The sequence below is a fragment of the Hoplias malabaricus genome, chromosome 8 (genome assembly GCF_029633855.1).
Source record: "Hoplias malabaricus isolate fHopMal1 chromosome 8, fHopMal1.hap1, whole genome shotgun sequence".
Taxonomy (NCBI): Eukaryota; Metazoa; Chordata; class Actinopteri; order Characiformes; family Erythrinidae; genus Hoplias; species Hoplias malabaricus.
In genome coordinates, this window is record NC_089807.1 from 15,835,755 (window position 1) to 15,849,190 (window position 13,436).

At 38.4% G+C, this 13,436-nt stretch overlaps 1 protein-coding gene across 2 annotated transcripts in view; it reads left to right on the forward strand.

The window, feature by feature from the left end:
* The window catches only part of si:ch211-250c4.3 (uncharacterized protein LOC100535981 homolog), a 44,370-nt gene that overhangs the window by 19,331 nt on the left and 11,603 nt on the right, over positions 1-13,436 (forward strand). For both annotated transcript variants that reach the window (XM_066679362.1, XM_066679364.1), the window contains exons 2-3: positions 4,351-5,132; positions 13,191-13,352. In XM_066679362.1, the coding sequence (XP_066535459.1) occupies positions 4,351-5,132; positions 13,191-13,352 (944 nt within the window). The remainder of the gene's footprint in view (positions 1-4,350; positions 5,133-13,190; positions 13,353-13,436) is intronic.

The window sequence follows — 13,436 nt, forward strand, 5'->3', positions numbered from 1 at the left end:
CTCCAATCCAGCCAACAATGGTATTAAACTTTGTTTTTTCCCTTGTTTGTATTTTTAATGCATTCATACTCTGGCACACATAGGACCTCAGCATTACTGACATTCCTGCCTGCTAGGGGCTGGGCAAGGGACTGTTTGATCTCTCTGTACTGGCCGCCAGGTCTCAGAGATGTTAATTGAAAACCTGGGGGGATTGAGATGCAGATTGCTTTCTCCTAGAGAGTGGCACCAAAAATGCTCCGCCATCAGCAGTTTTAGTATTTTGTACTATGTGGATCTGGCTTAACAGACCTTTGTAACTGACCCTTTAAAGTGAATTAACTTTTTTTTTTTGAGGAGGCCCCAGCTCCAGGAATCCAATTACAGTGTGTTTGAGTATGTTATCTGTTCCTCTTGTATATAGTGTGGTTATCAATGTTTTAAGTGGCCTTGGGACCCTCATTTCTTTAGATCATCCTCTCTGGGCTTTGACTCTCTCAATTAGTTTATCTTGGTCCACAGTGAGAAATTTGACAGTACAAATTACACTACTAGTGATAACACCAGATTTAGACGAGCATAACACGATAAGGCCAATTACTGGATTATCACAGCTGTTCAGACTCAAAATACACAGTATCATTCACCATGAATTCTACACTAGGAAAATGTGATCTTTTTAATGTAGTGGCCAGTCTCAATTTTGTGCACCTACAGGTCTGAGTTCTTTAGGGTCCTCTCTTGACACGATAGTGTTATTCTTGTAAGTTTAACTCCAGCTCATCAACTAAGAATGAAAAGGTTTTTAAATTATAAAATCAACAAAAGGAAATCACATACAATACATGTAAAACAAATACACAGTGTCTGTGATGCGAAACATTGAATAGCACCCATTTATTTTCATTGTGTGTGTGTGTGTGTGTGTGAATGAGTTGGCTAAGCCAGTTCTATGAGGTGCTTCTCATACAAAGCATTACAGAGTAAATACATACTCACCCTATAGTGGTTAGAGTTCTATATACAAAGTTCATGACACAGCTTTTCCATTATGCATGAGAGATATAACTAAACACTGAAGCTGGAAAAGTTTTGGTGTTATGCACATCAACACCAAAAAATTGTGTAAATTATTTCATTGTGTTTTGAATCATTCACCAAACAGGAAATGTGGAGGTCTTTAGCTATAAAACACTTTGAACAGTTAAGTCTTCAGGGCAAGAAAGAGAAATACTTTCCACATGTGACAGCTGAAGCATAGGACAAAGAAGTCCCATTAATCTAATTACATAGGCACACAACAAAGAGAAACACACAGTGTACCCAACATTTCTAGGAACTGGCCTCAGCCTTTGACAAAAATCCTATTAAAAAAGATGAATAATTGTTCAATCATTAAATTTGTGCTCATCAAGATGGCACAAACAATAGCTGCAATAACAATTTAATTTTTTAATTAACTGTAAGGTACATTACAGTCTAATAATCATCTTGCCAGTATTTGGCTTGTCAAACTTGTCCATCACACCTCACTTGATAGAAATGCACACTTATCTGCATAGAAAGTCATTGTCAACACAATGAGATGCTTTGGAAAAAGCATATTAATCCCCATTGGTCACCATGCCCAATACAGATTGTGCAATACAAGTGGGTTATAAATGCCAGCTTTACCAGGCTGTGTAGAAGTGGCACTGTTTTTTTTTAGAAAAACACTTCAGAATCAAACAGAATTTTCTACGCTTATTCATCATTTATTCTGCAATGCAGTCCAAGACTTAATCAATGTTCTGGACATGAATCAATTCAGTTTTGTTTACATTACTGAATTGATTCATGGATCCAGATTACTGAAACATAACCAACATCCTCATGTTCATTTTTCTAATGAAACTGATTATATTTGCACTCAGTATCAAATCCAGGTTTATATTATAGGGCTTATATTGACAGCCTGAGGGTTTCTTTTGGGAGAGTCCATGAGAAAAAACCTGGGAAAACACAACCATTGTTTTCAGTGGGATCCTGGGCCAGAAGCAAAGTTTTTATGACCTCACATGATTGAAACACTATCGCTGTTTTCACAGAGCCCACTATCCAATCTGAAAACAACTTTATCACAACAGATTCTTTTCTCAGGGAAAATATGGGTGGACTTCAGCCGCCTGTGTTTTATTCGCTGAGAAATTGAAAACAATGGAATCGGGATTTCATTGACAGTGTGAGAAGCAAACAAACTGGCTGTGGTTATTTTCAAAGATAGGTCAAACACTGACAAATCATGAAAATTTCATCTTCACATTCAAAGTGAATTAATTAAACACTAAGTTATGGTTATGCACTCTCAGTCAGATTCTAGTACTCACAATGCTGGCTTTTCTGTGAATCAGCTTTAATTATGATCCTTCTTACAATCCTACTGCCTTTTCCTGTCAGTGACGTTGCCTGGGTGTGAATTAAGAGTTTACATCATTATATCCACAGCTAAAGAGTTCATTTAAAATAAATGTCCACATCATGTGGTTTCTAATTTCCTGTTTCTGATATATTAGTACAGTCTGCTGTACCCTGTAAGGTCAAAAGTTTATAGACACTTTGCTCCTTCAACATTTCTGAAATAGGTCATTTGTAAACGTTTACTGTTGAAACAACATTTCATCTTCTAGGAAGGCTGTAGACTAGATATGTTTATATTTCTGTGAGTATTTGATGGTATTCAGAGGCATTTGTCAGGTCAGGTACTGTTGTTGAGTGTATTTTTTGGAACACAGACACCACTCTAACTCATCCAAGGTGTCTAGAGTGGCTATTAAATCATTTAGTGAACACTTGGATTGAATATAGTAAACTTAATCTTACATAAAGCTTCTTTGGTGCGTCCCAAGCAGTTTATTGTGTGTGTGTGTGTGTGTGTGTGTGTGTGTGTGTGTGTGTGTGTGTGTGTGCAGACTGTATAATTGGTGTATGCTCCATTGTGGAAATCCATTTCCACAAAGAGTACATAAATAAATACACTAACTATAAAGAGCCTCTATAAGGTTTGAACATATTGTGTATATGGACATCCAATGAACATATACAGACTATATATGAACATGTAGTGTATATGGACATGTTGTTTATAGTGTTCTCTCAAGCCCACAGGGAATCTTCAAATGATAGTTTTAATTACAGTTTCAAATACATGCTTAGTCTGCCGCTAAATCTCTTAAACGTTTAATGTATGGAGCTTGTCATTTAGCATGATAGAGGCCCTCTTTAATGGGCTTTGAAAATGGTAAGAATAAAGGAATATTTCACAGACACCTGAAAGGTATCACATTGCTGATGGATAGAATGAGGGATGCCACATTTGATTGAACCCTATAATAGCATTAAACGGCCCAAAAGATCAAAGCTTGACAGTTCTGTGCAGCACAGAGATGTAGCCTTGGCCTCACTGCTTTCTGGGCCCTTCTTGGAACAGCAATGCTAAAGAATGCTTTATAGTAAGATATAAGCTTTCAGCACCATGCCAGAATTTCTGAATACCTGTCTCCTTATATAATTTGAAAGCTGATAGCTGGGCAGTGTAAGGAGAGATTTAGGCTAAAGTTGGGAAGCTTCCAAAAGTAGGAAAAATGTAGCAATTCTTTGGATGAGAGCATTTTTCAAATACCAATGTTCTAAGTTCTCTGTCATTAAGAACCCTCTTGCCACATAAGATAAGAACCATCTTTTGCCATATTATAATGTTTAGATGCACAGCAAAAATTTGAGGAGTCTGGATGTGTTATTATTGTATTTGGAAGATTCTCCCATTTGTTTAATAATTGACTCAAGTGTTGGGCGGTCAAAAATTCCTCTCCTTCCTTCCTTCCTAAACTATGCAACACTGGAACACAGCCCCATCTTCTAACATTTTTAAGCTGTTTTGTTATATTAGCACACTATGTGATGTACTATTATATGGCTGACCATTTGTGAAATCCTGTATGTCTTCTGAAACTTAGATTTAGATTTTTTACTACAAAAAAAGTCTTCCAGGACGAGGGTTGGATAAATATTGGAAAAAAATATTTTAGGCTCATGAGAAAATAAGAGAGTTCAGGTATGTTCTGATAGTAGTAGTTCTGATAGAGTTCTGATATGTATTGAATGGTGATCCATCATTATTGCCCCTCTAGCTGATGCTTGGTATTTAAGCATAGCAGCCATAAGCTCATCTTCTGCTGACAACTGTAGCAAATCATAAGTTCTATGGAGATTTTACAATCTCGGTATTCATAGTGGGGCACCTTAAAGTAGCTGAACATAGAGTATATAATGAGTCTAATAGTGTTATATGTTTTAGTTTGGAACCAAACCATATTTCCTGTTTTTTTTTCACAGGCAAAGGAGACATCGCTTTAGAAAATGATGTTGTATTAACCAAGATGAAGCTCTTCAGCAACCTCCAGGAGAAACTTCTCAATGCTGAGGACTCTGTGTCCACTGTCTCCATGTCAATGTCCGAGCAGGACATGTCTGCCCCACTTCAGGCTGAGGAGGCCATCTCTGTTCACAGTGCTCCAGCTGAGTCCAGCTTGGAAAAGTCAAAGAAGGAATATCTGTCTGCAATTTTTGCAGATTCCAAGCTGCCAATTTTGTACAAATTTGAGTCAGAGGACTCTGGGGTGGAGATGCCCAGTGGAGCCAACTCTCCATCCACTCCGACCGGCTCGGAGCAGAGCTTTGTTGTTCACAGCAGAGAGTCTTCATGTGACTCTGGAACTCTAAACCCTCCCATACCCTCCAGCAGTCCTATTCTTTTACTAGAACAGAGCACAGGGTCCTTAGAAGCTGAGCAAACGTCTTGCATTTATGATCAAGAAGATAATCTGACAGTATTAGAGAACAGACCAGAGAATCAAACTGATAATATCCTACCAGAGATTACTGGAGATTCTGAAAGGTGTGAAGATGGACCCTTAAGGAACAGCTTTGAGATCCATGAGAATGATTTGGAGGAGATAGTGGAGAGTGAAACTGCTGAAGACACAGGGTCAAGGAACCACTGCATCAAAGCTTATGATGACGACACAGGGTCAGAATCACAACAGCAGTCTCTGAGGAAAAGCACAACGAGCGACAGTCTGGATGAGTACATGGAAGAGTGCTGCAGGCTTAGTGAGGTAACTATAACAGTTTACACAGCGTTATTTTCATGTGCTTGAAGGCTTAGGATGATGTCCAAATTTATACAAGTAGATTTGTAACACATGTAGGACGTCACTGGGACAGTTGAGATCAGTGTAAACAAGGACATTGCATTCAAGGTAAAAAATAACATTGGTGCTGTGAAAAAAAGTGTAGTATTTTGGAACAATTTTACAAATGATCAATAAGGGGGGCGCAAAAATTTCCAAAGCTTTATATACATATATGTTATTTTTTATGTTGTCTGTTTATTAAAATCTGTGTGTAGTGTCTGTATCTAAAAATGGGCAGCATGGTGGCACAGCAGGTAGTGTCACAGTCCTGGAGGTTGTGGGTTCCAATTCCGCTCCAGGTGACTGTCTGAGTGTGTTCTTCCTGTGTTTGCGTGGGTTTCCTTCGGGAGCACCAGTTTCGTACCACCGTCCCATAACACACATTGGTAGGTGGATTGGTGACAAAAAAAATGTTCCTAGGTGTGAGTGTGTGTCGCCTTGTGAAGGACTGGCCCCCCCTCCAGGGTGTGTTCCTGTCTTGCGCCCAGTGATTCTGGGTAGGCTCTGGACCCACCGCAACCTGAATTGGATAAGCACTTGCAGACAATAAATGAATGAATGTATCAAAAAAGGCTGTATTTTTTACATGGGATAGTTGTCTTAAATATTGTTAAATTGTAATATTTTAGATTTTCACTTGGCGAGTGTGCAATGTCCTGCAATAGACTGGCACATTACTTTAGTGTTTGTCCCATATTGTGCCAAGTAATCCAGCCCCACTGATACCTTGAACATAATAAAGTGGTTAGAGAAGATGAAGGAATTAATTATTTTTTTTTATTTTTTGGCAGTGGTGCTTAGTATTTGGGTAGGGAATTTCAGACCAAAAATGCTTGAGAACTGATGCATTAGGTGACCAAGTATCACTCCATAAAATTCCTTCTTGGACCGCTATCCTCAAGTGACATTAAAGCTAATGATATTTCAGGGCTCTCCATAAATAAGCACCAGCCCAAGACCTCACCTCACATGTTGATTAAAGAGTTAGCTTGCTGTTTCAGGGTGAGATAGTTAGTAATGTGTATAAAGTAAACAGGAAATTCAAACCTGCATCCAGACACTATTGGATGTCAGAAGTCATTAACTGTCATTGGGGTGGAAACAAGTTATGAATAAACCTTCTGAAGTTCAGCAGTTCAGAGACAGCTATGAAAACAAAAACAAAGACAGGGAATATATGTGAAGACCTGTGAAGACATGACCAGTGTGACTGAAAAAAAAAAACATTATCCATTCATAAACACACATACACATTCATCGAAGCGCTGGAACAGTATTCTCATTCACGTAGTGGAAAAAAAGAAACTCCTTCTTTTTCCTGGTAATGAACTCCACCTCTGCTGCACCTGACAGCTGTGCTCAGTGCCAAGAAGCTACTAACTTTCTGAAGAGCTGAGCACCTCCTCTTTTCATATTAAACTGGCACAAGAGGCTTTATTTATGCCTTCTGGCACGTGGAATAATAACACATTAGATTTACATTTTTAAGCTAAAATTCATTTATTATTTTTTGTTCAAATTTTTTGATTTCAGGGATTAAATCTCACTGTTGTTGAACTTGGCCAGTCTTTCTCTCATGTCAATTTGTCCAAGCATTCAAAGCAGGTGCATTCTAAAGTATCTCGTATTTGCATAACTTTTAAAAGTGATTTTTATTTCCAATCAATACAATGTTGGTTTTATCACCAGGAGATTGCAAGTTCATTCCCCAGTGATTCCTCAGCCATCCAAAGCCATGAGTCCTAGAGCACTATTGACCTTGCTTTCTGGGTGGGTAAGATTGCCCCCCCTGTCCTACCTCTCTCCCCCATCTCTCTAGCTAGCATGAGCTTCTGTTAGCTGATGTGTCCAATCTGGACAGTTTGTGTTCTCCTTGTTGCATCAACAGCAGTTCCAAAGAAGGTGGTGTGATGGCTCGTCCATGGTTGAGGAACCATGCGTTCACACTCAGAATTTTGGAGACACTGTGTCATTGGGGTTGACTGACTGATGGAGTGGAACTGGTCACAGTTTAAAATTAGGAATAAAGTTCTACAAACCTGGACGATATAAAAAATGGTTTATCTTTATGCATGCATTGGCACTTAAATAACCTGAGAAGAGCTTAGTGCTATAACAAGTTGAGGTCATTTTGTAGGACATGTATGCAGTGTTCTCTGGGATGTGTCTCAGTACAGTAAGGTGTGTATAGATGGATGGATGTGCAGTGCAGTGTTCCTTCCTTTTCATGGAGCCGCCGATCACCCAGCACCTGTTCATCTGTGCTGAGTGACTGTGCAGATGGCTGTGACGATTACAGGCAGCACAGCCAAACTTTTCTCTCTCATCTGAGCCATGTCCTCCTCTTCAGCAGCCTCCAGCCCAGCCTACCTGCATCAAACAGGTGTTAAAAGGCTCAAATTACTCACATATTTACCGAGATAAAGCTCCTTTTATAGCTTATGGATCTTTTTCAGCACAGGTGAGTGGCAGATCTTACTGGTTTGAAGCAGTAGTAGTGGTTGGCCTGGTTCAGGGGCACAGTGACGACAAGCAGACTGGGCGGTAAACTCCATTCTCATCATCACCTGTCAGCACACCTAATAAACTAATTCCTCTGCCCACTAAACGGAGCGCTGTGGACTGAGGAAAGGGATATTGGAAAGGGGCCATGAGTTTTTTTCCCCATCCGCTTCAGAAACAGCAACTTCAAAGGGCTACTCTCTCTAATGCTAATCTGATTTGTTTCCTACTTATGAGAGCAGGACACAGGGCAGCAGTGAAGATTCATTTGACTGAATAAAGGCAGTTTTTAATATGTGAGTATTTGATGCTGTTCAGCCACATAAACTTTAGTGAGGTCAAATTAACCTATTGGATAATTAGTTCTTCATCTCAACTGCCACCACAATTCATCTCAAATATACTGGAGGGTGATTCATCAGTCCAGACACCTTTTCAGTGTTCCACAACCCCGCTGGCTGACACAAGATGTTGGGCATCATGGCCCTGAAGCTCATGTACTCGTGTTTGTAGGTGCCTACAAACCTTTTGACATATAGTGTACATAAGAGAGGACTTTGCACATAGATTTCCAAGCAAATTTCATTGAATTATTTTTTACTTACCTAGTACGGATTAGCTATACACACATTCCACAGAAACACCCAGTAATAACACGATAGCACACCATTTGTCAACTAGAGGCTCAAAATTTACAGTTTGGTCAAATTGTTTTTTTAATCAGTGTTATGTGAATCACATCCAACCTGGAAGCATTTAGCAAAGAACATATCTGTGGGTGAAGCATGGTTCATACAGCCGGGTCAGGGTTCAGTATTTACAATATTTCTAAGAAGCCCTAATGTATTTTTTTTTCCTAAATGCAATTAGGCGCCATAAAAAGAAAGCAAAGATTTAGTGTGGTTGAGCCTAAAAGCCAAAGGCAAAGCAGTATGTTCTTCTGGGTTTCATACATGTGGTTTTGTCTGTTTGAGGATCCACATAACTTTTTTTTTTTTTTTTGCTCTGGATATGACGGATGTGTAGGGTGAAATATGATGGTGTAAAGGAATGAAGACAGCATTATTACCACGCTGCCTGCCCCCTCCTGCTCTTGAGCCCATGGTACGGCAGAATTCCTCAGCTGGAGCATATAAACATCCAGACAGTACCCTCCATTCCAAAGGCACAGGGGAGAGGCTTTCATCTAGTGATGAATTAGGTACAGAGAGCTAAGCAGTGTATGTCACGTCCAATTGCTAACCTCTGACTGACACCTCAAATCTGACAGAGCATGTCAACTTACCATCAAGATTTCAATAGAATGTGCACAGCTTAGTAAATTACAGACATATTTGTAGATTATATATCTCAGTAGTCTTATATAATAAAAAAGTATAAAGTAGTTTGCAAAAGAAGAAATGTTTCCTTGTCGATGTTCCTGCCATTGTGAGAACAGAAACAGCGACCTTTCAGTCCCAACTATGCTTTTCAAACCATTTAGCCATGGCAATAATGTCCAAAGGTGTAAAATAACAAAATGGCTTTTATCTTCAGTTGTGCCTAATTTCTGTGACCATTTTTTCTGTATCATAAATTATCTACAATGATAAACTGGCATAAATAAACCTTTATGTATGAATTCTGCCTTTCAAATAAGTAATGTGGAATACTCAAAAGCAGTGTTTACTCCATTCTGATGTCTGCACAAGCTTTTTTTTGGTTTGTTTTTGAGGCTAGAATTTTTCCACTTGACGAGCACTGAGTCTCAGTCTAAATGTTTATATCATGTTGTAAATACATCAGCATAAGGTAGTCAGCAAGCATCATATAATTACTTACAGTAGACAAACACAGCTCATTGATGTAGCTCAACAGTAGCTCCACTAACTGTTCAAGCTCGATAAAGTATCCAGTCAGTTTTTTTTATTCTCTGCTGTGTAGAAAATACTATTAAATAATACTTTTTTCCAGATCTCTGCCCACTCCCCACATCTGGCTCCTCATTCCACAACAATAGTGTCATGTTTGGGAAAGGGATGGGCTATAAATTCACTTTCCTCTCTGTAGTATTGAATAGATTTATTTTCTTCTCTGGTTTGATAAGAACAAGATAATATAGTCACAGAAATGCTAATCCACCCGAAAAAGAATCCCCATAGAAACAGATGTTGCTATTTATTCTGAACCCCAGCTGGAAAAACGTTGCTCATGAAAAAAATTTTTTACTTTCAGATCATAAAGCAACAAAAGAGGCTCCAGTCTTGTTTGGTTTTGTTGTGTGTTCTGTGTGAAATTTTGGCTCTTCTTGTCTGAGGGGTAAAGAAGGGAGGAAGTGAATAGGAAGGGAGGGGGCTTTCCCGACCCCCTCGGTCTTCCCTTCTCCTCACATGGGTCACTGGGGATGCTGAACACAGAAAGAGTGATAACATCTTTTACATTTCTGCATTCATCAGGGCCAGGAAACAGTAGCCCAAGACTACTAATGACAGACTTGCTCATATCCTCTTCACTCTGTGTGTGTGTGTGTGTGTATTTATATTTGTGCTTGTGTGTCTGTATGTACAAACCCCATTTCCATAACATTTTATACATAGTTTAAAAGGCTACATATTAAGAATCTGTGATATTTCATTTTCTTGATCAAATTTTCTTTATTTAACTGACAAAAGTACTAAGAAAACATTTGCAGTGTTTTCACGAACCTACTTTTGTAAATATAAATAAAAGGGCCAAAATTACAGTAAAATTAATTCATTCGTTGTCTGTAACCGCTTATCAAGTTCAGGGGTGCTGTGTGTCCAGAGCCTACGTGGAATCACTGAGCTCAAGGTTCATTCTGTGCAAGTAAAAATAGGTGCTTCATATAGTAGAGAATAGTCAAATAATTAAAAAAGAGCATTTTCATTGCGAAATGCCAAATAATTTTGGTCTTTTATCATCTCCAGTACTTATTTAGAAATCATTCAGGAAAACTGAAACACCAATGTAGGGTAAGGCTGGACAACATTGTTGAATGAGCAAGACCTTCAAGTCCTCACATGGCACTGCATCGGAAACAGTCATGCTACAGTGATTAAAACTGTTATAACTGCATCCTGATGTGTATATATAATATATATACAGTAATCTGTATAATCTGTACTAAACTATGTATAAAAGAGAATGAGGAGAGCCCCTTATGATTTAAAGGTCTGAAAAGTACATTTAAAAAGGGAATATTAAATAAGTTACATGTTTACAAAAGGGTATCTATATGTATATTCTATACAGAATTGCTGGTAGTCTGAAAGTTTCGCGGGCGATGTATCATAACATAATTGAGTAAAGATCATGATCTTCAACATAAGGGTGACCTCCTAAGGATCTCAAACTCCGTCAAAGGAAATCAGTGATGTCAGCTCCCAGCATTTTAGCTCCCTGTTATGACTTTGCCTTCTATTGTTTAGCCTTTTTGTTTCCACTAATGCAGAGGACCCGGACTCAACTGGACGTGAGTGCCGCGGAAAAGCTTTCTGCAGGGAAAAAAGGTCCCTCGACCTGAGCTCACATCCTGCTTTTGTTGGGACACTTTTTGGAATGTTGATCATTGTATAAATATTTGCTTGAAATTTCCTTTTCAAATTTCGTGCACATCTGCAGCTTTCAAGCTAGTGGTGGCAAGATGAATCAACAAACAAACAATAGCGGTCATTGCTTTGTACTTCAACCAGTGTGGTCAGGATCACGTTTAACTCACTTTAACGTCTTTCCCACTCTCATATGATATAGCATTGGATTTAAAATAAATCTACCGGTCTGAGTGTGGGGAGTGGCAGTTCTCTCTGGTTTATTTATATTCAGAAACTCTGTGTCTTTTAAGTTGGAACAGTATGTTTGAGGAGAAAAATGACTGTTGTTAGTAAGTAGCTGAAGTTTAATTTATTTTTAAGTATTTATTCACTGTTTCAATTACCACAGAACTAAATTTTAACTCGAGTTGTTTAGTTTCTGCCTCTACTTTCATGCAATTAGCAGTCTTCCAAAATAATATATATCCTCTCTTTTCATGCTTTTTAAATGTCATTGGCCAAGCTTGAAATAGGTTTAGAAAAGGTTAATTTCGACACCAGTAGGTGCCAGTATAACAACTGTTTGAAAATGTGATAATAATTACTACAGAAAATGACTGATTGCTTGTTTAGTGTATCATACCTGGAATTTTCTATTGGTGTTGGAGTATGTATGTTTTGATGCAATGGAAATGTCAACAACATAAGCAGCAACAAAAATGGGGTTTTTAAATGAAATGTGGTGGGAAACCTCAAGATTTAAATGTGCTAATCTTTACAAGATCGATAAATCAATCATGAACCTTACAGTCTAGTAAACTGTTGTCTCACGCTTAATGTGGCCAAGAACCACCTACAATTGCAGGAAAAGTAATATGACTGATATGCAAGAGGACCAAGCACAAGTCTGTTATTTTGGCATGACGTGTAGAAGTAGGTGGTCTTTGATTCACGCCGGACCAGTATCAGAGCCAGTAGAAAATTATACATTGAAGTGCATATACACAGAAAGCTGGTAGAATCCTGACAATGAGGCCAGGTTAATGCACCGAAGGTATCAGATTCTACGTCTACTTGTGGGAGGAGCATCTGTGGCTGAGACTAAGAAAACTGTAATTTAAGATATGTGACTCTGTAACCCCACAGTTTCAGCTGGATAGGAATGATGTAATTCTGTCTGTCTTAATGAAAATCTCATTCAGTCAGGTTGTTGGATTCCTGGTTTGAATCCATCTATTTAAAAGGGCAGTGAAAAGGAGAAGGGTTTTTAAATTATTTTAATAAAGCAAAAACACCTGCTTTAACTGTGATTCCAAAGCTCTAAAAGCCTGTATTATAAATTCCTTTGTTAACGTATAAATACCATGGCAGTGTCATGGGTTCTCTATTCCTGCTGGCAGCTTTGGGGGTGCAAAATCATTAAAAAGAGCCTTTAGTGTGTTTTTTCTTCATTTTTTATTGCTATTGTTGTATATTTTAGTTGTGTTGTGTTTAGTTGTTTTTTTTTTTCAATCATTTATTGATTAATTTATTTGATGTAAGGGCAATGGTTTTAGTAAGCCACCATCCTCCCCATGTCTGTGATGGTAGGGAAACTCTGTTCTCCCTGGTTTGTTTACGTTCAGAAGGTGTTAAGGTGGAACAGTAAGTTTGTATGTGGCTGAAGTTTTTATTTACAGTTTGAACTGCCACAGAATCTCATTTGTAATTCAAGATTACAAGTTTAGTTTTGTAGCACTTTATGTCCATGTTTTTTACCTATCTCCCAAATTTGGAGACATTTTCCACTTAAGTAATCCAAATAATGTTGTGTTTCCTTTACCTACTTTGAAACAAGTGACACTGAAACAAATGTTGCTGAATGAGTTTAAACATCATATCTACAGGATAATATTGCATGTCCCATGTTATGAAAATGCTCATTTATATATATTTTTTTTACCTCCAGGTGAACCAGGCTCAGAGTAACCCTCTGGGCTCTGGCCTGGGCTACCTAGAGCACATCTGCCAGCTTATCGAGAAGATTGGCCAGCTCCAGGAACACAACCTAAAACTACAGAAACAGATATGCAGCCTGCAAAAGGACAGCAAAATGACAAAGACTAAAGAGGTATGTTTAACAGTTTGATGAGTGCTTTTATTTAGTCTTAAGGCTGGTTTAGAATGTATCATAGTAAGAATAATGCTTCAGCTA